Below are 25,509 nucleotides of genomic sequence, written 5' to 3'. Positions count from 1 at the left end.
CATGGGGTAATGTTGCTCGTTAGAAATCCATGCCATTTAAAATAAATATTTTGAATATGATTCAAATAAATAGTTTAATATGCACAGAATTTATACTTTCATATAATTTGCATAAATATTTAAGATGTAGGAATTTCTACACATAAACCAAAAAAAAAAAAAAGAGTATGAGTTTCAAGTGCAATTAATTAATTAATTTAAGACACTGGGATGAATGGCCTCTACCAGCTGAAAATGAAATCTGTAGGAAATTTACCTTCAGTCCTCTAAACAATGTATATTAATGTCAGCCAACAAATTAGGTATTAAGGAAATTAATCATTTAAATAAGAGAATCCTTTTGATCTTTATCTGTATTTTCCTTAGAAACAGATCAAGAGCCATGCAGCAAAGGTAGCATATGACTGTAAATCAAGATCTGTGCTCCACAGTAAGCTGCCCAAGCTACTATAATTCCAGTATATTTTAGTACCTAACTTAGGGTTGCCTAATGCTGTGAGCCACCTTAATCAAGTAACTTGTGTAATTTGCTACACACAGGATACCTGCAAAGAGATCCATGTTTTGTTCATTAAGACTTTTACTTCCTGGTCAGTATTTCCTATACTGAGAATAAATAAAACAATATGAAATGATGGAGGGGTGTTGAAATAAGATTTAATATTTATAAGACCTCAGATATGGTTTATGTTTCCCTTGGTTAAAAACAGCTATCTGTTATGAATTACTATGCTCTAGTTCACCTGTTGTAGCCATAGACTCATTGTACTCTTTTCTCAGAGAGCCCTCTACTGACCTAAAATGCAGTATTTTGAACCAAATATCATATAACCCAAAATTTCAACAGATCTGTAGTGTAAATACATGTCCCAGTGTTGAGGTAGATTTAAGTAAGAACAACAACAAATATGGTACTATTTAATTTTTTGAAAAGTTCTGAATTTTCAGAAGTTGACAATTTTAGCCCAAAGCAAATATGGTTGTGCGCACATATGACCAGATTTCTGTTTCTTTGTTAAGGGAATATTCCTTTAGCAGTTCAGAAAAATAGCCAAAGAGCTGGTCATTTTCTCATCCTCCTCCCACAGGATTCTCCTTTATGACCTCAAGAAACTCAAGTAAATTTTTTGGGTGATGAACATAAGAAAAACAACTGTGAAGACTGATTATGCAGAAAAAAAATTCTAAAGTGCATTCAGATCTGTGTTAAAAATGCTTATTAATTTATCATGAGCCTCATGATTACTGCCATTCATCCAGTAATGCTAGGATGGAATTATGGTATAGCTTGGGAAATCATGGATTTCATTTAAATAGCTTTGGCTTCTTATGCTTGATTAAAAAAAAAAAAAGTCTGATAACTTGAAGGGAGTCCTTAAAAAAAAAAAAAAAAGCAGAAAGCAAATCCAGGAAATCTGTATTAGCAAAAATATTTCTTTAATTTTGCAGGATGGAGAGGCTGGGGAAGGCTGATTATTTTAACATTTGAGATTGCTAATGTTGGGATTCTGGGAGAGGAACTTAATGTATGCAGGGATTTGTTCCTTATTTACAGGAACTGTTCAAGTACTACATACAGTGGGTCTGTTGAGTCTAGTCAGGAATCTACACAGGTCATCTGTGCTACCTTATTACATTAGCTGCTTTCTAATGATTGTCATGTTTTTGGTAGATCAGCTGCCACGTGTGTGCTGGTTTTCTCTAAAAGTGCACAGGTATCAGTAATGTAAAGTGTTTATAATATGCATAGAATAAAATTATATATAACAAAAATTTGGAAGTGATAGTGTGAAGGGAAGAAAAAAAGTGTAGAATTATAGAATTACAGACTGGTTTGGGCTGGAAGGCACCTTAAAGCCCATCCACTTATGCTGTTTGTAACTTGGCACATGAGATCCAAGATGTCTGTTTTGAGTTTAGCACTGTTAATGTAACCAAAAATGTCCTAGAAGCTTAGCACTTACACCCACTGAGCTTTACATAGCTCATGGGCTAGATATTGTGCACAGTTCCAAATCTCACTAGACCAAAAAAAAAAAAGTGGCATGTGAACTTCTGTACTAAAGAAAGTGCCCGCGCACTATATTCTAGCAGACTGTTCCCTATCATGCATAATATTTTCATATCATTGTATCCACTAAACGTGTTCATTATCTTGCAAGTTTCTGCACATATGGTAGAATGGAAAATAAGTTGTCATTCCTGCATTGTCCATAAAAAGCGGATAACATTTAAGATGTATCCCTGCAAGTCTTGACCAAGAACAGCATGCCCCAAAAGCAGAACTGAATGTGTGGAGGAAAAAAATTAAATAATCGTGTTTTTGTATTCTATCTTTTATTATTAATAATAATAATAATAATATAATAATAATAATTTTGCATTCCAGTCAAAGTGCTTTGATCTCTTAGGTAGGCAGTTTTGATATTTGAAGGATTAAGTTACCATGAAGACTCAGTTTAACAGTTTAACTCACTGGTAAAACAGGTGTGAGACACACTCACACTCACACACTCACACTCACACACACACACACACACACACACTTCCTGTGATGAAAGTCACTCCCACCCTCCATTTTAGTTTTCTTATTTACATTGTGAGAGCTAACAAGATAGAGAATATTTCTAATTTACATATATAAACATATTCCATGTGTTTAATCGAGTTGTTATTTTATGGTCATACAGGCTTTTGGGGAGTGATACAGATCCACATGAAGTCTTTGTGAGATGACTTTTATAGTGAACTATGGTTCATAAGTTGTGTAAAATTTCAAGAAGATCTAAGACTTAGACTTTTCTAAGTGAGTAGGTTACAACACTTTGGAGGACAGAAGAGCCAATAGCTGCGTTTAGGAAGTGTCATGGGATACTAAATTGTCTTGAACACCAGCATTTTTGGTAGAGCTTTTTTTGACTTTTGAGATATGCATGGTGTCAGACAGGTAAAGGCAGGGACAGTCATTATTTCCTTCCTAGAAATATGTTTATGCTGTAAGGTAAAAGATCTTGAAAAAATTATACCTCACACAGTTAACAGTTATAAACCTATTTTGCATATGCAGATTTATTTTGCAATGTATTGTATAAGTCGAGCATTATCATTATGTTTTATATTAGTATTTATATTTAAAGTAATTGGAAGTTCATTAAATGCCTTTTACTTTACTGAAGAATACCTTTACCTAAGCCAAGTGTGGTAGAAACTTTTTTTTTTTCATTTTAAATTGTAAAAGAAAAGTATTTCAGAATCAATTAGCATTTGAACTATTTTTTTTTACTTTAGACTGGATAATTGTGCATATGTTACATCAATTACTGCGTGCATTGTGTGTGCATCATTATGTATAAATGTTACTTGAGAAGTTGTCATTAGTGTTACAATCAGTTCAGTGTGGGAATAGACTCAATTATGTCGCTTTGCTATTTCAGTTTACGAGAAAATAGTTGCGTTTACTCTTTGCTAAGTTACTCTTAAATTTAATAATTCAATAGTCAGTCTGAACCATTTTTAATTGGGGAAAAGGGGGAAGAAGTTTGTCTTTATTTTCTGTGTATATTCAGTGTTGTACTTGGGGGAATGGTATATCTGAAAATAATACTATAAATAAGAAATCAGTGGCCTTTTCTGTCTTGCTGTATTATGTGGGTTTGATATATGCTTCTGCAGCATTATTACTTTGTTCAAATCAATGCTCTGAGCTTTCCTTCATGTGATTGATTTCTTCCAGATTAGCCTAAAGAGTACGTGATTTAATAAGCACTGCTGTTACCTGTTCACTGACACACAAATGTCTGTAGAATTACATGCAGAGCTACTATAAAATTTCCAAAATGCTTTGGTCAGTCATAACATTTTGGTGGTATAGCTTTATTTGAATAAGTAAGAGGAAACAACTTGAGTCTTCTGTAGTCACAAAACAAAAGAAAATTGCTTGGAATAGATACAAAAGGAAAGAACTCAGATGTAAAGGAAAGATGCTTACTGTAGTATTCTCTTTAATATCACTTTGGTGCCTCAAAAAGAACTATTATTTCTCCATACCCTTGTGTTCTTATGCATTGCAGTAACAGATTAAAAAGAATCAATAGCATGGCATTGCTGTTCATGTCAATAAAATGCATATCTTTCATATAAATATGTATCTTTCATTATGGTTTAGTGAAGGTTTTTACACAAATGGTGTATCATGGAAGACTTTAAATGTAGTAATATTTATGATACAGTGGGTTTGGGCTCCATATAGAATGCCTTCTGCTTAATAGGATGTTATTTCATTTCTGCAGTTGCTTTTCTGTAGCAACTTACAGGTTATTAATATTTTGGGCAGTTGCATATTGAGGGAGTTCAGTGCAGGACAAGGAAGGATTTTGCATGGTGTTCAGACATTTAGAAACAAATTTTTAAAGTTGTTTATGGTTGGATTATATGAACCTGTTTTAGATACAGTTTTATACAGATTTCTGTGTGCCCTAACAATTTTATTTTTTGTGTTTCTGCAGTACCACTCTTTTATTTCTAAGACCAGTGTTTCCTGTTGCTTTTCAATGCAGAGATTCTTATGTGTATAAGCGCTGACAGAAAACATAATGGCCTTCAAACATTAATGTCCCATGCAGTTAGGATGTTTGGAGAAAAGTCATATAAGAGGTTACTGTGTAATATTTTAACACAGACGTCCAAACATAGTATTTTTTGTCTTCCTCCAAGTTCAGTCTTAGTTCTACAGTTTTCCTGAAAACGTTCTGACATATCACCATTACTACCTACTTTTTTCTTACTCTATATATGGTAGGCTTTTTCTTCGTGTCTTTGGCAATATTTTATTTTCTAGAAGTAAATCTCAATAGCTCCACAGTATGTCTCTGCACAGATGTAGGTTGCAGCGTGATATACAGCATGTTCCTTCAGTCTCAGTACAGAGACTCAACTCAGTCTGTGGCCAGGTCAGAAACACTATTTCTTAAATGCATTCTTAGAAATGTTGTTGGAGTTCTATTAAACTTTCTCCTGGAAAGTTGTCTTCCTGTTATTACCCTGTTTTCATTTACTTTCCTGGGAGAGGGTTTTCCTTTTCACTTGCTGTAATATTGGTTTTATTATTATTTAGGATTGTTGTCTTTTCCTACTACTTCTTATTGTAGAATTAAAATGCTACTTTCAGCACAGCAGCTATCATATTGCTTCTGAAGGACAGATATTATTTTAACATCCCCAGCACTTTGGGAAGTATTGTATAATATGATTTTGTTCAGTCCACGTTTTTATCAACATGATCACCATCACCTGCAGCCGTCATTCCCTTTTAAAGTGCAGTCCTACAGCTATTTTTATCCTTTTTGCAATATCAAGATACAAAGGAGATGAATGGAAGTTTCTTGCATGTTTTTGTCAGTTTGCTTTAATAGCTCCCACAAACAGTGATGGACTTGGCAGCCTAGAGACCAAAATCATCTGTTTAATCACAGGCTAGATATAGTCCATCAGAAAGACACATTTCCATACATAGCCCCTGTATCATGTCTCAGCCTTGAGCTGGAGAGCGTATCTTGTGTAAATGGGAATAAATAAATAAGTAAATAAATAAATAAATAAACAAATCAGGCTAGTCAGTACGTGGCCTTATCTCTGAAACTGTTGAAAAGAAGCATTCATGCTGTTGGGTTTCATGACATGCCCTAATGTCTAGTCTGGGGTGGACTGAGAGTTCACTCATTTGCAAATTTCATTTAGTAAGTTACTAAGAAAATTTAGTATTTTGTCCAAATTGGAAGTTGTACATCTCTGTGTATCAAGCTGTTACGTATCTCTTCAAAAAATTCTAAGGTTTAAGGTCAGCTTGAATTTAGCCATGTGATTCCTAGCCAAGGGCTTGATCTGAGGCTGTGTCAATGTCTGTGATTTCTTTTTTTAAATTTGTGTAAGCTCTTAAAATCTGATGACTAAAAGAAGAGACCTAAAACAATAAACCTTATTCCTATTTGTAGAAAATTGAGATGTTTTATTTGAAAATGAAGCACAACTAAAGCCCTTCAGAGACTACTGTAGTGTAGTATCCTAGGTCGAAAGAAAAAGTACTGCACAGAATTCTTATGTGTAGTCATAAATTGTAATCTCCTAACATCTTTTCGTGTTGTAATGGAAAGACAATGGGTCTAGGTTATTTTCCTTTTCACAAAGATGTGTTTATGGGGTATTACTAATTTTTCCCTGAAAATCCAGTGTAATGAAAGCATGTTTATTCTACAAGAAGTGCTGGTTATTTAACTGTTAGAAACTATTTGATGTTTTTGTGTTTTGTTTTGTTTTATATTTTTCAGCTAACAGGACATGTGACTTTACAAATTGCCAATGAACCAGTTTTGCCGTTTAATGCCCTCGACATCGCACTAGAAGTTCAGAACAGTCTTAAAGGTAATTCTTGTTAGAGGAATATTGTTCTCTATTAATACAGAGAGAAAAAAGGGAATCATCTACTCCACTGAATCGTCAACAGATTTTCAATTTCCACTTGAAAGATAGCAAGTGATTTTACTAGTTAAACAGTGTCATTATATAATGTTAAAGAAAAAAATATTTTTGGTAAATAAAACCGTAAATTGTTGATATTTAATCTGATGTTATTATGTCAGTTAAGCAAGAATTAGTATTAAAATCTCATAATTACAGTCAAAGATAACAACTGCTGTGACTGCACTTCTTGATTTTATTTTCCTTCAAGACAGTGTTCAGTTCAAGCAAGAGAGGGCTTCTAATCCCATTGCTTTTTGTCTCTGCAATTTCATCCATCATCTTCCTTGTTTGGTTACTGCCCTAACTCACCTTGTTGGTGGATCATGCTAACCTTTCTCAACCATGACAAAGCACGATAATTTACCAATGCTTATTGTCTGTATTTGAAGCTGAATGATCTTGATGTGTTTTATATCATGCACTGGGGTTAGGAAGAGGGACAAGACAGTTCCTAGTTAGAAAGTAAACAAAATTGACTGATAACTTGCAGATGCAATTGACTCTGGGTTTGGCACTGTTTGCTGGGTGTAGGATGAATGCTTTGATATGAAAGTGCTCCATCAAGATTGTGGAGCTGTTACTAATATTGCTACATCACCTTCTCACTTCTAGCTCTTTCTGTTGTCTTGTGGCCTTTAAGGGCTTGATAAAAGAAAAAGCATTCCGCAATCTTTTCGTGCAGTATTGAGAAGAAGAGCTTGTCTTGAGCTGTTTAAGGTAACACAGTTAAAAGGCACAGCTGTACATTCCCTTCGCTTCTCGGGGCTGTCCTTTTCTGTTTTGTTTTCCTTTCTTTTCTACAGTTGGTAGTAACTGGTATGTTGTAAGAGACTTACTCCATTGCATGTTACTAAGATGTCCTCAGTACCTTGCAAAAGAACAATAAACCTTCTTACCAGTTATGAAAAGAGTACCTGTCTTAGCACCAGTTCCAAGGACTACGGAGGAAAAGGAAGTCTAGGATCATTCACTATTCATTGTCACTTGTCCACGTAAGCTTTCTGCTTCAGTATCATGTGTCTTCATCCTTCCATTCTGTCCCTTGTCCCTTACAGTTTCATCATATTTTGGTGTATTGACAGAATCACAGAATGGCTTGGATTGGAAGGGACCTTAAAGATCATTTAGTCCCAATCCCCCTGCCATGGGCAAGGATGCCACTGACTAGATCAGGTTGCCCAGGGCCCCATCCAGCCTGGCCTTGAACGCTTTCAGGGATGGCACATCGACAGCTTCTCAGGGCAGCCTGAGTAAGAAAACTAGATAAGCTCTAAGCCATCTCTAATAGGTACTGGGCGAGAGAGGCCTATCAAGACAAACTAAGTTAACTGGGGTGAGACTTTCTGTTTTGACCTATATAGGAAGGCAAAGGTTGTGATTTAAAGCTCTTTAACTGACACAGTGTCAGTTGTCTGTTGCTTCCAATCAGTTAGTCCCTTTCTTTTCCACAGAATGGATCTTTTACAGAAGTTACAGCAGCTGAAGTACTTGTGGTGATAATAGTAGGCAGTGCTAGCAGTTTAAAAATAATCTATTTTATGATAAGCCATTTCCAGGAAAGTCTGCATGACTTTCCACAGCCCTGGCTCAACCCTTACATTTCAAAACATCATTCTGAACTCTCTGTCCTGAGAAAAATCAATACAGAAACATATCTCTGTCATTTACTTGATGGCTGCATGCTCATTGCCTGCAGCTATCTGCTAATCTTCAGCTTGGGAGCATTTTACCCGCTTGACCATATTTCCCTGATCACTTAGGATGCTTTTCAGAGTTGCTTGCTCCATCTCTCTGTAATGTTCAGACAGTTTCCCTCTATTGTTCCCACCCATTATTCTTGACTCCTACGAATGTGAAAAATGCACAGTTAGTTATCTATATATATGACAGAAATACCTTCTTTGCCATGAAACACTGACATCTTGTATTCAGTATCCTTTCAAGGATATTATATATTAGTAGTGGTAAACCTTCCCATCAGGCTTTTAAAAACGTCATGCAAAAATGCATTTTCTGTGGACAGAGCATTTGATACTGAAGGGAAAGGATGTGTATCTATTCTGTAGCAGTACACTATATTTGCTTCAGTAGTTCTGTACAAAATCATAGATAATTTCGTCTGTATTGATATGTATAATTATATGTCACGACATGGCTTTGAAAAGAGGCTTGTAGTAGCAACAGCAGATTAGTTTGTTTGGCCAGTAGCAGTCATGGTAGCAAAATGGAAGCTGATGGCAACATATTCTTTGCACTGAGGATGTCCTTGGTTTTATGTCTCTGCCCCTTTTAGTTTTTACAAAGCTTTCACCTTGAGATTTTTTCACTGCCAGATATGATCATCCAGTTTTGCACAACATGAAAAATCTTGCTAGTGAATATGACTCCATACCATACCCAGTCCTGAGCGTGCAAGCTAATCAAAACCTAAAGCAATTTTCCTCCTCTCTTACATGCAAACACATGTGCGTGGAGAGCGGGTGTCATGCCTTAGCCTGCTGATTTGTCTGGGCCCATTTTTCTGTAGGTATTCCTAGGCAGGTACATTGATACCAGAGAGCACAAACACAATTCGAAGATGTTAAATCACTAGCAGTACTTTATCTAAGAGCAGTTGGTTTCACAAGGAAAGGCTACTGTATTCAATGTGTTTGTGTGTGTATTTGGTGTAACCTGTTCCTGAGTAAAATCCAGTTGTGTTTAGCAAGTGTAATGAAATTCAACAGTATAATTCAGTGATTGGGAGCATATATACTCTTGAGTCACTTTCTTGTAATTTTATTTATTTAACAACTAAACAACTAGCTCAGATGATTCATCATGATTCATGGTGGAGAGAAAAGGACAAAGAGTACAAAATATAATAACGTAGCATTGTTTTCTCTTGAGGGAAATAACACTTCATTATTATTTTTTTTGCTTCTCTCTGTAGAAGCATCACAAGATATTTAAGACATTATTAGTTAATGTATCCTTTTCTTTGGGAATCATTTCCCCATCCACTACAAGCTTTTCAACTTGAGCAAAGCATACATTGCAGTTTCCATTGGCAATGAAGTTCAGTGTGCTGTGATAAAAACTGCTGATGCCCTTAACGCGGTGTCTGTAGTTCTCTATGGTAACACTAGCCAGACACTCTTATAGATTTTGTACTGAAGTATTAAAAAAGGTTCTGTGTGTTTGTTTTATAATGAATTCTGGTTTAGAGTGTGATGTAAACTGTGCTTTTAAATCATAAATGTAAAGGAAATGTATTTGGCTTAGGGGCAAAAAGCATGCTACGGTGAAGTAGTGAGAGCATTTGCTGCTTTTTTTTTTTATTATTGATTTTGTTAGTTTAAAAGAGAGGTGGTGGGTGGCTTAATTTCCAAATATACAATGATGTATTTTGCCTTTATCTCACATTTTCTGTTGAAAAGACATAGCTGACATTTACAGTCATTTATATCATATGCAAAATAACAATTATAAATATTGTATGTTACTTGGAGTATGAAGTCGAAACAAAAGCATTCCATCTGATGGTGATTTTAAACCTTCCCATACTGACATGTCCCAGGATAAGGTATGCACAATGCCTGGATTATATGCCCAGAAATTGTAAAGTCTTCAGCTACACAGGATCTGTGCCTGAGATTTGAAAATTGATGATACTGATATTTTGCAAATATCCAAACTGTACCAAGGTTATATGCTTGGAGAATGCTCTTCTGAGGTATCAACCTAACTCACTCAAACTTTAAATTACTCCATACTCAATGAGGAAGATACCAAGCCTGTGCATCAAGATACCAAACCTGTGCCTGTTACCCATTCTAATTAGGGAAGGGCAAACTGATCAAGAGTCATTAACAAAACAACCTTGTCCCAAACCAAGACTTACATAAACCATCTTCTCTCACTCCTGTTCACACAGGGAACTTCCATTCATTGTTGAAATTCATCTTCATAGCTCAGGAAGTCTGTCAGTTTCTCTCAAAGCAGCATCTGTCTCTCCGTGACAATGTATTTTGGAACATCTTCTGTTGTGCTAGATTGGAATGCATTAGTCAGCTGAATGACAGGAATGCATATGAATCTATGAACAACTTTCCCTTTGCTGAAATGTATCCAATAACAATTCTCCTTTTCCATATTAGAGGGATAATATATAATATTCAGGCACTTTCTTGAATGTCTTAGTTGTATCTATTTGTTTTTCCATTCTTTTTATATACTCACCTTTCAGCTTCCATCCAAACATAGTTTGAGAAATTGGTTGAGTTTCTCCCTTTACTATTTCTGATCTCTCCATATATCTATTAGGCCAGGAACTTTAGCATTCATTTGACTTCTATCTTGAACCTCCTTGCTGGATTAATCAACTCAGTCACTAAGATAGTAAATGCATGGAGATTTGTACATTCAACTAAAGGTCAGTCCGCTTCTAAAGTTAAATGGTTTGTTTTGATTAAATCATCATTTAAAAGATATTTTAAAAAGAGGTTAATTTCTTGTCCTTAATAGGCAAAGTGAATCCTGGCCTTAAAGATCATTTCTGCATCCTGGAGATGTTTTCGCTGTTTGATACTGCTTTGACTTTGTATCAGGTTCAGACACTGCTCTCTCTCTCTGTGAGCTTGTATAAATTTGGTCCACCTTAACACAGTCTATGCACACACTGGGAAAGGAAGGCATTCTCTTCACCTGCACTGCAGGTGGGAATATATTGCATGTTCACAAGTCTCCAATACATGTATTGCTTTTTCTTTCTGGGTTGTGAACCAGGAAATAAAAAATTGTCACGTGCTCCAAAGTGCTGAGGGTTTTTATTCTTTTGGTGTCTCTAACGGATTAAAAAGTAACAGTTAACACTCTGAGTTTTAAAAGTTTTGAAAACATTGACTGATTTAGAATATAAATTTGTATATCAGTTAAAGTGTTAGTTGGCTCATTGGCATATGATTTAAGTGATTAAAAGAAGCAATTTCATATCCCTTCTAGAAGTGTTGTTAACCCCTAGAATTTTAAAATGTTGATTTTAAGCTCTCTAGATTACAATTTTCTATATAGCATCTAAGCACACACCCCTCTCTTTCAAACTTGAGAGCAGTAGCATCCATGGAATTGAACAGACACTATCTTAGAAGGAAATTTTGCAGTTACTAATAGTTAAGTATTGCTTTCTTCATGACTGTTTTTTTCAATGGTAGGTTCCAAGCTGTACCCCAAAATCATTCCTCACAGGTTATGAGATCTTAAAATGTCACGGTCCAAACTGATCCTCTTTGAAAAATAGATCACAACATATACACAATGGTCTATGGCTTTCCTCGATCTATTATATGATTTTTACAAGGGAAAAGAATCTCAGGCTCTAATTCAACTGTTACTTTTAATCCGTAAGCAAGAGTTATAAATAATGTTACTTGAATTACTGGCAAGTGTCTTTCTCTTAGTGTTCATAGGTGATGAAGTAGATGCTTCTCAGTTGCTTGCGGTGGCATCACAACTGAGGGATACTGCAGAATTGTTCCAATCAGATGAGATGCGCCCAGCTAATGACCCCAAGGAGAGAGCTCCTATCAGAGTCAGGATGCTCAATGATGTGCTGCAAAGCTTAGAGAAAAGCTTCCTGGTTCAGCAAGCTCCTCCAGGACTTTACAGGTATGGTGTTTAACATGTTCTCCATTTGACCTAAAATGGTAATCTCATACTGCTTGGTGTTCAAAACTGTTGTGCACTTCTGAAAAAAAATCTCAATTGAGTATCCAAGATTAAAGCTAGTTTTTATTCCATATCTTCTCTGCAGAAAACATAACTTTATTACAATACAGGGTGCCATTAAAATACAGCACTGTGGTGTTTGTCATGACATCACAGCTAACAAGATGTACTGTGTGGTGGCAACTCAGGCAGCATGACAGATACTTGTATTAGATAGTACAGTAGGCTTTTAAAAGAGGAAAATATTTTGAAGTCTTATAGTGCTTGACAAACTCCACCTATATTTTATTTAAAATTTTTTACAGTTCACTGAAGATTCAGAATTATACGAGACCCTATGTAGCATTGTTTAAAATATTTAATTACATAGCATTGTTCTTGGCTGCTTTTCAATCAGTTAAAGATAGTAGAGTGGAGTGAATGATAAAGCATTAGTCAGCCACCATTTATGACATCTTGTCTCCTGTAAGAATTATTCTGCAGTGTGTATTCTGCAGCATTGCCTGTGTTGGTTTTAAATATAATCATTCTATCTTTCACCTTTTAAGAAGGAAGTCTGCAGGTCTGTATCTCTAACCATAGATTCCTCTACCTAAATAAATAAATAAGTAAATAAATCAATAAATAAACTTGTGGTAGTCAGTAGCTTCAAAAAAGTTTTCAAAGAAAGAACTGGCCAAGTCTGCCCTGTGTAATGCCAGGCTCTCTGGCTGCACAGGAGAAGTAATAAAGTGTACTTCTTCACAAAGTGTCTGGAGCACTCTATTTCAGTCCATCAATGTAATATTTTATAGCTTGACCCCAAGGATATGCTTTGCATGCCCTGGGCTATAAAATGAAGTCATGTATGTTGTTTGAGTTCACCAGGCCTACTGGGATAGTTTGAAGGCCTGTGCAGCTGAAGGAAACCAATGGCTCCTCCATACTGACTATTAGGAGGGGTCCCCAGGTAGAATTGTCCCTAAAGCCGTACCCAGATTTTACTTTAGAAGGAACTGGTTGATATGTTCACGAAAGAGAGCTCAGAAGTGAACTAGCATTCATACACAGGAGACAGACAGGGGCCAGAACAAAGAAGTGAATGAAGGATCTGTGTTATGTGGGAATATAAATGTACTTACAGCCAGAGCCAACTACAGTAATAAAACAGTAATTTGTTGCAATTGATGGAAAAAAAAATTGTCAAATGTCTTGTTCAAGTTACTGCAAGTGATTGTTTCCAGTGGGCATAAAGTAGACAGATGGTAGAGGTAGACTTTGGAAGAAAAGCAGAACGCTACAGCATCAGGAGGAAGAGATTCTTCCAAAAGTGTTAGGAACAGCATTAAACAAATGCAGTCATCTTTTAACAATACCAAAAGGAAAAGAAAAATAAAATGGTAGTTGTGATGAACCCTACGGTGTCAGTGAATAAAATCCCCAGAGCTATAATACAGAAAATATAATAATGATATCTGGGGAGGGACTAATTTTCTTCATTCCTGCCATGACTGGATTTATAATATAAAGAGATACACTGAAATGTAATTAAGGAAAGTCTAATATTCGAGGTTCAACACTGCAATCTTTCTTGTTTGAACTGGTATGGTGTTGCAAAGGATCCATGAAGCTGCTGAATATAATCTAATGTGTCTGTGTTGCATCACAACACATTGTTGAATCTGGCCCAGTGTATGCATTTGTTCTTTATTTATAAAAATAGATTCTACCAAAACTTAGGATTTCAATGAGTTTTTTTTTTGTTTTTTTTTTTTTTAATGAGGACTTCTAATGTTTAAATTCTTGCAGTGTTTGCAGTATTATGTTTGTTATTCAGCAAGATGTAATTGGTAGATATACAGGTAGAAGGTAAATTAAGTTTTTCACCTTCCTGCTCACAGCAGCACTTCAGGACAGAGTGCAGTATTTACACTGGCAAAGTAGATAATGTGAAGGTAAAAGTTTTGTAATTTTCCCCTACTGATTTCATTAAATTTGATACAAGATTTAATAGTAGATGATATGGTTACTTCACAGTTTGAGGGAAGTATTTTTTGACTTTTTACTCTGAAGTATTCTACTTAACATCATCTGTAGTATATAGCTGTAAAGTACACCTTGTGTATCATCATTTAGATGATGATCGTTTAGAAACTTTTTTAAAAATAATGCATTCTTGTACTGTTCAAGGTATGCAGTTGTAGTTGTAGGCTTATCTTTAATGCAGACAGAATCAAGGACAGCGGTAGATTTCTGAATTCCTTTCCTGACGTTCAAAATCGTCAGTACATTTTCTTTTGAAAAATTCATCTAGCAGTATGTCTTTATTTGGGTTATTTTTCACTGTTTAGGTATTGAAAGTCCTTCCATTAATTGATGCAGTGATACAAATGTATTTTGTGTTCTGAAGCTATTATTGAATAGTATGACAGGAACACTAGAAATATTTGAAAAAATCTGATGTACTTTTTTGCTTATATAACTTCACACTTTTCTTTTTGTAATTTGGTAAAGAAAACAAAACCAAAAAAATATATATCAGTCTCACAGCCAGGACCTCATATGCTGTGTTTCATCCCAGTGGGAAGATTGATGGGCAAGTTATAAACCCCTGAAATAGGGGTTTATAATGGAAATGCTGGCAGCCCTTTAACTATAGCAGCACAAGCAGTGCAGCAATAAATACTATGCTTCATCTGTAAACAGAAATTTAGGATGCAGTTTGCAGCCTTGACCTTCAGGCTCCAACTGTGTTTAGATCATTAAGATTCCATAAATACTGTAATTTACAGCCTTCTGAAGGAAGAATTTGTGTGCACAGTAAAGCACGTATTCTTCATGAAAAAATGATTGCTTCCTGTATACCCATTTGGACTCATATTCTCAACCTCAATCAAAGTACTTGACAAATTTGCTGAAGTTTAGGCATCATTTTTAGGCTTGTGTTTGTCCTAATTCACAGCTCTCTGGATCTATACTATGTTTTCTCTTCTAGATGTTGAATTAAAAAGAAAAGTGGATTTTTTGCTTTATTGCAGGAGGTGGGTTGCAGCCTACTTGTGCCTGTCGACTAAAGGGAAGCTAATATATCTTTTCTACAATTTCTTGTAGAAAATTTTCTTTGTATTTTGTACTCTCATTGCCATAGCTGTAGTCTGTCATTGTGTACATGTACTGTATGTATACTGTATATACGTAGATTCCGTATTCCAGTCATTGCCACAGGGCAATTATTGAGCATAATTGATACATTATTCTTCTCTAATGAGCAGTAAAATTATTATGGTTACTAACATATCACTATGTGTAGTTTCCTGCTGGGGATAGGAGAAGATGCTCTATCTCTGTAGTCTAAACAAAGGGTGCTTCAGCCATAATTTAACAGAGATTGAAGCAAAGACCTGGGACAATTTCCTGTTTCAAGTTTCATCTACCTTAGCCTGCCAAGTTTATACTGTCCATTAAGGCTGTATGCATCTGTCAACATTTTTTACGGATTTTTTGCAAATGTCATTCTGCTATGTCTAGTAGAGAAAATAATTGAGTGAAACAAGCATTAATTAGGTGAAAAGTAAGGATAAAACAATCTGTGTCTTCAAGAAAGACCTCCAGCAGTTTGTCTTGCTCATTTGTGCAAGTTAAACTTCTTCTGCTTGCTTCTTTTTATCATGGATACCCAGCTGTGGTATTAACACTCCATTGGGCTAAAAAGTCACAACAAATCAGTGCATTACAATGCACTGAATAAATACTCAATGGAAGTGATGATAGATTGTGTATCCTGAATTTGCCATAATGAGATGAAAGAACAATCCAAAGATGCTTTTAGCACCACGCAAAAAGGTAATTTGCATCGCTGCTAATCTCGTGCCACTCAAGTGTCTCATGCCAAACAAGTGTTTGTTGTTCACTAGAACAAATGTTTTCCTTTCAGATTGAGTTCTGTTATATACATTCCTGTCATATGTACAGAGTCTACTGGATTTATTTCTGTTTTGCTGATAAACTGCAGCAGATTCTCAGGTGTCAAAATTCACATACCCTCAGACTTAAATTTCTAGAGATACATTTAAGTCCTTATTAAACCTCTGTGTAAACAAGCTGCTCATTGGATTTACAGAGGACAAGCATTAAAGATGCAAATATCCTGCTAATCTTAACAATGACATGGGTAAACATGTAGTGCAATGTCAATTGAAAAAATACTAGCCTAGTGTTTCTACAGCAGGCAGTGATTCTGTCTTATCGTGCAGACTCTGCAGATTTTTTTTTTCATTTTGAACTCTTCATTTGTGGCCTCAAATAGAAAATATTCTTGTATACTTTGTTGTAATGTTTGAGACATTTTTGATTGACCTAAACCAAGGATTTTTTTTTTTCCTGCATTGTATTATGTGGAACAGAGGGTGATTAGATATGCTGCAGATTATCCGTAGGATTGGAAATACCGCAACAATTCATGTTGCACTGGCAGTAGTTGATCACATTCTGTATTGTTATATTATCTGTCATGAAAAAAATTTAAATACAATACTGGAATGATGTTGGGGGAGTAGGATAGATTTGTGTACTGGTTTTAGAATAGTGTATCTCAAATTTTGCCATTCAGTCAGAATAAATTAATTTTCTTTTTACTGCACAGCAGGGATTTTACATCTGACTTTTCACCCTAATATCTTCTACCTTTGAAAATTTACATCTCTTTTTCTTCTATAACTGTTGTGCATCTTATAAATGGAGTTGTGATAAGTGGTATTACTTGTTTCACTTTCTAATTCTTCAGTGGTGTTTCTTGGTTCTGTCAGTACTGATGAGTCTTTTTTCTTCTCAGATTCAACCCTCCAGGAAGACTTTGTCTCTTTTTCTATACATCTCCAAACTCAATCCTGCTGTGTCTTATTTTGTACAATGTACTTATTTTTGTCCTTCCCTATAAATCCTTCCTATTGTCCATGTCTTCTTTGTTGTGGCTTTACATCCTGTATTCTTTATAATATACCTACCATGTTATTAACAACTTCTGCCCTTTTTCTGTCCATGCCTTATGAAATGTAAGTTCCTGTGCCTCACTTCCAGTCTTACAGAAACTTGTACCATAGCTACTTTTCTTCATCTTTTTGTACTGATTTTTCCATCACTTGTTTTCCACTTCTACTTTTCCTTTCATTTCTTCCCACTCATGTTTGCATTTTCTGACCACTGCAGTCCTTGTTCAGCTCCCTTCTCTCCGACAGGCATTTGTCAAAATGTATTTCATGCCTAAAAATTCTTACTTTCTTCTGCCTTCTTCCTTCAAACTCTCAGTACTTGTGCAGTCTAATTACAGTTTTTGTCAGTATAAGTTAAAGAAGATGAGCTCAAATATTCAAGATAGAAAAAATGACACACAGCTTCACTAAGCTCCTGTGTAGCTCATTTTTGGATCTACTAATGGAGAAAAAAAAAAAAGTCACAGGAAATATTCCAGGAAGAGTTTTATGTTAAGAACGTGGGAAGGCAAAAAGAAGTTTCAAGAGAGAGGTGAGTAGTGGCAGCTATAGCTATATACTGTCAGAACACCTGTGATCCTGTACAGTGCTTGGTAAATCTTAGGTTAATGCAAACATGGAAGTTGATTTTCTCCTAGTCTGTGGTAGCAGACATTGAATGAAAGGATGAGGTGCTCAGTTTCTGTGCTTCTCTAAATAGATGTCATGTGTCTTCTGATCAGGTTTTTTAAAAACTGAAGACAATCATACTATGAGTCAGGGAATGGGTGTAACTCATACTCAAAACACCTGATCTGAGTGACAATTCAAATGGTTTCTCCATTAGAATCACAGTTATGTATATTGACCACGATGTAATGACTGTATTTGTTGTTTTGTATATTTTTACTATTTTAAGACCATTTGCTGCATTAAGTAATACTGAATTAGACATCTGCAGAGATGTAATTATAGTTAACTTTAAAGCTGATTTAAAGTGAACAAGAAAATCTTTTCATGACACCTGCAAAAGCAGAAAACCGCTATAATTAAGGATTATGTCATGGCTGGAAACCAGCTTTCTCATTTCCCTGGTATGAATGGTAAACCTGGGTGTACATACCTTCATTTATTTTTCCCATACGTACTTCTTGTGAATTTTCTTCCATTCTTTTAATTTGATCAATTTTTACACTTCTAGAACTGCAGTATTCATCAGACCCGTTGTATTTTTGTTACAATGAATATTAGTATGTATACTATAATTTAACACAGCATTGGTGGCCCTGAAGATGAGACTTTATCCAGGACATATACTTCCCACAAATGTGCATGGTCTTGACCTTGCAAAGAGTCTTTTTGTTGTTGTGTTTTTAATATAATGATATTTGCTTATATTTGTGGCCTTACTAGATTTTTAGCCCATTTCACAATGGTTGTTCGGCTACCCATAAAAATCCTTTCATAGAAGGCTATTCAGTGAGCTCAGAGCAGAGCTATCACACCAACTCCTAGCAACTCTTTTGATTACATTACAGTTTCCATTCAATTTCCATTGTTGGCAGATCGTGCTCAGATTTGTGCTTATATTGTTAAATAGACCAAGAATATTGGGTTACTGAGCAAAATAGGCTATGATGTCTTAAAGTTATATAAAGAATTAGATTTAGAGTTTATTACATTTGACAGAAACTTAATATTTCATACATTATTTCATTGTTCTTATAAACAGTACGGTCAATAACATTTTTTAGATCCAAGAACTATATGGTCTCACATTTTTGGCCATGACAGATAAGAACCACATAGTGTTAAATATTAGCCAGGAATGTTTCTCAAATCTAGTACAAAAATAAGCAGAATTAATAGGGGAAATATTTAATATGTCATCCTCCCTTCCAGAATGTATTACCCAGGCCACAGGGCTTAGAAATTTGGTGGTGAGATCATTAATAGGAAACTTACCTTTGCAATTTAAAAAGTGCAAATATGGTGTGTATGTGTGCTGTAGAATGTAATAAAATACAACCTCAGGCATTTATTTAACATACATATTATGACATAATTAATTTTTAATCCATAATTAACTCTTATGATAATGACCCTTCTGATTTTGGTAATGGTTTCACATGCCATGTGGTATGGAGTTACTTAAGATCATAAAGCTAATCGGGATGAGAGCTGGAAATTGAGGTCAAACCAGTTTAATAAATCAAACACTGGACGCTTCCTTTTGATGCTTCGTTTGTAAATGGCATTCCTCCTTAAGAATCGAATGTTTTACACAACTTATAAATAAAAATCACTATGAAGCCTTTAGAACATCAGCTGTGAGCCATTTGGAAATAATTTTATTAATTCACTTCCCTCAAGTCCTTTAAAATAGTAGCACATCTGTTTTGAATTTGAGTATTTCAGATGAGACATCCTTAAAAGAAAAATAGTTTCCTCCAAATTATCCAGCATATGTTTCTTTCATTTAAAAAACAAGTGTAGCTTAAATCAAAGAGCAACATGCTTACATTTGTTACCAGCGGCTACATTATTTGAAATTTAACAAAGTATTTTTCCTACTTGTTCTTGCCAGCAAATAACAATTTAAAAGTACAGTTAATATGGTTTAATGTATACATCACTCTTAGGTCCTTGCAGTCCTTGTTCTAAAAATTTACAGAGAAAATATTGAAGGATTTTCAGGGAATATTTTATGTGTAGATGGAGTATATATTCTCTCATCAGTTGCATATAGAGTTTGAAAGCTCTGTGGAAAAAAATCTGATAGTGTGTTAAGTTTTGTGACTTTTTCAGGAATTTCTAGATAAACTCACTTAATTAGTTTCTGTAAAACCCTAGAGAAGATCATGCCTAATTAATTAGAGGACTGCTCTTTAACCATGATAAATAATCGCTTGGAACTTCTGAAGACGAATTGCATCCTAATGTTTCTTTTTCTTTTCACTTCTGTTCTGTAAAGTCGTTCTGTACTGTTGAAGTTGTAGAATTGATTCTTCTTACTTATTCATCTTATCTACTCCAAAGTAGGAAAGAAATAAATTTCCTAAACCGAGCAGATTTTCAACAGTGGAGAAACTGTGAGTGGAAGGTAAAGTTGATGCTCAGCCCTTGCAAGCAGATGTATTGTTGAAGATGCCTTTTTACTTAAACTTTACTAAAATACTTAAACTTACTTAAACTCAGTCTTTAAACTAGTCAGACTTCTTAGCTCCATTATTCTTATTTGAGTCTGTGTCAGACTTCTTAGCTCCATTATTCTTATTTGAGTCTGTTCCAGAACACCCAGTCCTCTTCCGATTACTAACTTGCATCCAGCTTCTACTTCCTCATGCTTATTTTATATCAGCTACTAGAAAATACTAGAAGCTGTTATGCTATCATGAGCCACCAAAAATATATTTAAAAAAGAAGAAATTAAGTAATTACTGTTTATATGATGAAAGTGGAAAAGTTTAGCTACAGGTTGTCATAGATACAGTCTCCCATTCGAAATCTTTTCTAAGCCACCACAGAGCAGTGTCCTATTATCAGAAAATCAAGACTAACACTGTTAGCTCTATTTTATGTCAATCGTTTCTGTTGACAGTAATTATTCAACTATCAAAAAAAAAAATCTTTTTCTTATATGCATCAGAACACAATTGAAAGCGAATGTTTTCTGTGAATGTTGAGGTTTGGTCATAAAAAATTCCTAAAGCAACCTTTACACACCTTGATTTTTTAACAGATCTTTTTCTTTAGGATTCTGAATGCTAGTACATGCAAATTGGATCTACCAGATTAATCTGTAAAGGTGGGAAGGTCTGTAGTCTGTAGGTAAGGTTACAGCTAGGGTGGGGGTTTAGCAGGGTGCACCAGGCTGAAACTTAAGCTAGATTGGTTTAAGCTTTAGCAATAACTCTGTAAGAGATTAATGTTTTATGACAATGCATTTATTACCTTTAAAAAAGTACTGTAATCAAAGATAAGTGTAGGAAAATAAAAGATAATGTATCTTGTAACCAGCTATCATTGCAGTTTGGCTTCCCTTTTTCCTTTGCTTATTTGGCAAGCAATCTAGCCAAACCAAGCCTCAAGACACTTCAAAGAGCTGCCAAAATCAGGATTTATTTTTTTAACACGGCCTATTCTAAATTGGCCTCTTGGAAATAGATTCAGATTTCGAATAATTATCTCCTTGTCATCGCATGCCCCAACAGGTTTTTATTAAATACAGACTGACCAGAACCCCCTTTGCCATAACCAACATAACTAAAGGTGTCTCAACTCTGGTCTCTTATGCAAGGTAAATTTCTGCCTGGCAGGGATGGAGTGTATCTAGTTTGCTACTGTTACGCAGTGATGCCTCTGAAACGCCTTCCCTTTGGTTAGTCTTGAGTTAGGTTTGATGCCTGGGTTATCTGTAGTTTATCAGCTGCTGATACATATCCATCTGGCAGATATTCAACATTGTGATTACATGGTTTCAATATATCTCTCTCTGTAGTACATACTGGTAAAATATTTTTTTCAGTCTTATAAACGAGAGTGCTAAACAAAGGTAAGTGATGGCCCTTAAAAAAGAATAGGCTGTGTAGGAAGCAAAAGTTAGGAACAATGCATTACAAATAAGGGATCCTTAAATATGACAGGCTGAGTTTGTGAGGACTGAAGGAATAGACTGGCATTTACAGCTAAGTTGCCCTAAAAGGTTGGTTGCCATATCCCATCTTCCCTGGCCACATGCTTGCTGTTGGTCATGTGGCCCCAGAGCCAGCAACTTCCACCATTTGATTCAGCAAGAAATGAGCAGTGCAGAAAAAAGCTTTTCCTCTGGATCATCCATAATGACATGTAATGACAGTTCACCGCAGCATACATTTTGTCCTGATGAAAGAGAGTCTTACATGGCTAGCAGCTATAATCTTATAATAATCCACTTCTGCCATAACAATGCTGTGAAATAAAATAGGTAAACCAAGTATATGTGCATGTCAATAAAGTTTAAAAAATAAAAAGAGAAGAAAGGAGAAACACTGTTGGAGATCAAAAGGATCAGGGACCTAGGGGAAGAAGAGAAGCTTTCTTGTACCTTCACCATAAAATTTTCTGAGGTACAAACTGATGTAAATAAGATAGAATAAATCGGCTCATGCAGTTTTCAGGGAAGGAGAGTTTGTAATATTTTATGTCCTGCAATAAATAAACACTCTGTGGAACTGGAGATCCCAACATGTAAATAGTATTATTAGAATGCATTTATTTGTTTATCTGGTTAATAATATTTTGTGTTTTACAAGCATGAGTGAAAACAAACTCCTAGATCTTAGAAAAGTACATTCAAAACTGAATATTATCATGAGAAATAGAAATGCTGAAAATCCCTGTTTTGGTGCTTTTTTTTTATTTATTTCCTGGATAATATGAGAAAAAATAATTCAGGGATTTATAAAATTCAATGCGTGAGGATGCTGAAGCAGCTGTAGTCACAGCATATGGTGTTATAAATGGAATAGACAGAGGGTGCCCATAGCATTTATCTGTAAATGATTTTAATGTGATTCCATTGAGACAACCTGAACTCATTTCTTATGGGACCATATACTGGCTGCTATGTCCTAATGATTTAATAATTACTTTTCTTTCCAAGATTTCATACTGTAACTCTTAGATAGGAGGCTATGTGTAAGTAGCTGTTTAATTCTACTTATGTGTTGTACATCACCTACATGTAAACTTTTATTGTAAGCTAAAACATCCTTTTTCATGGCAAGAATAATGTAGTAAACTAGTTTTATCTGTACTGGTCTATTGTTCTAATCTTCAAAATATTTTGATTTGTGTTAGTCACTGTATTATTTAGTTTGATTATTCAAGAATTTTTCAAATGCATTTTGGTTTAGTGAGGGTAGCATTCCATCCTTATTTCTGATAATATAAAACAGCATTTAACTGTAATGGCATTATTTTGATAAATAATTAATGTTTATGTTCCTAGGCAGGCAAAGGGCTCATAAAAGTTATAAATGAGGTCCTATTAGAATCTATTTCATAAGTTTCTTTGCTTTAGTTTATTGGGGCTCATTCTTTAGTATAGAGACATTTTACCTCTTTCAGCAGTAGTGCCTGAAGTTATTTGTTAGGTTTTCTAGTTCAGTGTTATACGTTCCAGGTCACTGTGATGTGTCATTGAAACAAGCCCATTAAGATGAGTGATTTGTGTTGTAATTTCATTAGTGTCATCAGTAATGTACTACACATCTCTGTTTTCTCATTTTGTATGGGTCAAGCTGACTGCGTGAATTATATTTGTAGGATCAAAATAGTTAAAGATGAAGATAGATACTTAAGCAATTAGGCCAGAAGCTGGAATCATTGTTTTAGAGGTGTAGACTACAAACCAATTTGTATTAAGGAATTGTTTAAGTCATTGAATTTCACGGTATAAATTAAAGAGTCTTAGGATCATTATGCATATCATGGTCACATGGCAATATCCTGTGCCAAAGCAATGGCTGGTTTTTATTTTTTGGTCCACATGTAATTTTTAATGAAAACACTTTTTTTGACTTGTAAAGGCATGGAAGTAATAAACTGGACTAGCCTTTTTTTTTTTTTAATTTATTTATTTATTTGATGAAGCTTGCACTGAGATAAGTAAAATTGTATAAATTGATTCTCGTGAACATGCATAAAAAGAGAAATCATTTTATGTAACAAAAAGGGTGTTATGGTTTGCCAAGCAAAGATAAGTAATTTGAAAATAAAAGATCCTAGTGAGAATCCCTAGCAGAAAATCTGCAAAAAACAGGTACTGTATAATGTTATTATTATTTTAAAGTATTTGCATACATAAAAATAAAAAATAGGTCCTGTCATACAATGCAATCAGCTATGCCTAAATCGTATTACTATTGCAAAAGTTAAGACATTCTGTTAAATTATGATAGCTGACTGCTCATCTCTTTCATACATCAAACTGCTCAGTTTTTCTCATTAGACACCGATTTGTACTGTAGTCAGGTGTGGTGAGCAGGGAATATTTGTCTTCTACAGTACCTGCCATTGGAATCACAGCTGTAGAATTAAACTCTTCTAACATCCTTTACTCTCAAGGTAGACCTCTTTTTTTTTTTTTTTTTTCCCCCTATGTGCCTTATTTACAGCACTTTTGAAGATGGGATAGGAAAAGATCAGTTTCTATTCACCTCACTTATTTTCTCAGGAGTCCCTAAATGTTTCCATCTTCAGATCATCTTCTCTTTAGAGTGATTCCTAGCAGTCTAAGTCAGTGTTGTTCTGCTGGTGGATTATTGGCCTATTACATTCTTATTAGTTGACATTACCACCAGTAAAGAAACAGAGGAATCCTAATATAGATCATATTGCCAGTGTTGTAGGCATTTGGAGCAGAACCCTTGCTCAAACTCTCCCAGACACCAGCTACCAGACAGGATTGTCGCATACCTCCTGAGAGTAGAAAAGTAATGTGATTATCTCTAGTATTGCCCCTGCTGTTCAAGGGCTTCGAGGGGTTGTGAACAGGCTTCTGTCTCTCTGTGAACTGTGGGTACAGTAGAGGAGAGTTCTTCAGAAGCCTGATTCTCCTCGTACTGATCTCAGCAGGAGTCCCTGAATTGATTTCAGAGGGAGCAAAATCAATCCCTGCTTTGAAAGCTACAGTATTTCCCACAGCACAGCCTATCCTTAAAAACCAACCAACCAAGATTTTTTTCTGGTTCTCAACATACACAGTTTTCATTTACTATATCACAAAGAAGCTTTAGGGACAATCCATAATATAACTTCAGTCACCTTTGAGTGTAAGCTGCATCATATTCTCAAGGACAAGTAGTATCAGCTCAGAAATGAGGAAGCCAGCAGATGTCCTCCTCTGGCTGCTCCAGTGCAAGCTGAAGAAGTTTTTGCCGTGTCTGCTTGTTGCTGCCCTCTTGATGGAGGCTTCTGTCCATGCTGTGCTGTTCCTGTAAGTGTTCCTAACCTGTTTCATGCTAAATGATCTAGGTCTGAGATGACCCACTACTTAAAGTGTGCAAGCTATCCTTCTACTGCAATGTTGGAAACAAACTGTTTCCCCCTTGTATTTAGAAGGATTGTGTATTGCATTGCAGAACACTTGAAATGGATAGGTGCATCAATATCAGGGGATAAAAAGCTTACAATTCATATTGCACGGTGTTAATATTTTGTTGCTGGTCTTAGGTATATATCCAATACAGAAAGATGAAAAATTAAAGACTGAAAAAATTGTGTTATGAGGGTAGGAATTACTTCATATCTTTGTAAAACACAAAACACCTTTTCAAACTGAAAATCATGGCAGAAG

General features: G+C 35.2%; 1 protein-coding gene across 13 annotated transcripts in view; it reads left to right on the top strand.

Moving 5' to 3' along the window:
• NAALADL2 (N-acetylated alpha-linked acidic dipeptidase like 2) overlaps nt 1-25,509 on the top strand; it is a 439,850-nt gene that overhangs the window by 404,749 nt on the left and 9,592 nt on the right. For 12 of the 13 annotated variants that reach the window (XM_067001999.1, XM_067001993.1, XM_067001994.1 and 9 more), the window contains 2 exons: nt 6,324-6,417; nt 11,955-12,162. In XM_067001999.1, the coding sequence (XP_066858100.1) occupies nt 6,324-6,417; nt 11,955-12,162 (302 nt within the window). Of the gene's footprint in view, nt 1-6,323; nt 6,418-7,128; nt 7,234-11,954; nt 12,163-25,509 lie in introns of those variants that run through there. The other variant, XR_010833438.1, reaches the window with a different exon arrangement.

The sequence above is a fragment of the Anser cygnoides genome, chromosome 9 (assembly GCF_040182565.1).
Source record: "Anser cygnoides isolate HZ-2024a breed goose chromosome 9, Taihu_goose_T2T_genome, whole genome shotgun sequence".
Classification (NCBI taxonomy): Eukaryota; Metazoa; Chordata; class Aves; order Anseriformes; family Anatidae; genus Anser; species Anser cygnoides.
The sequence above is the reverse complement of the archived record's forward strand: the minus strand, read 5'-3'. Positions and strand labels throughout refer to the sequence as shown.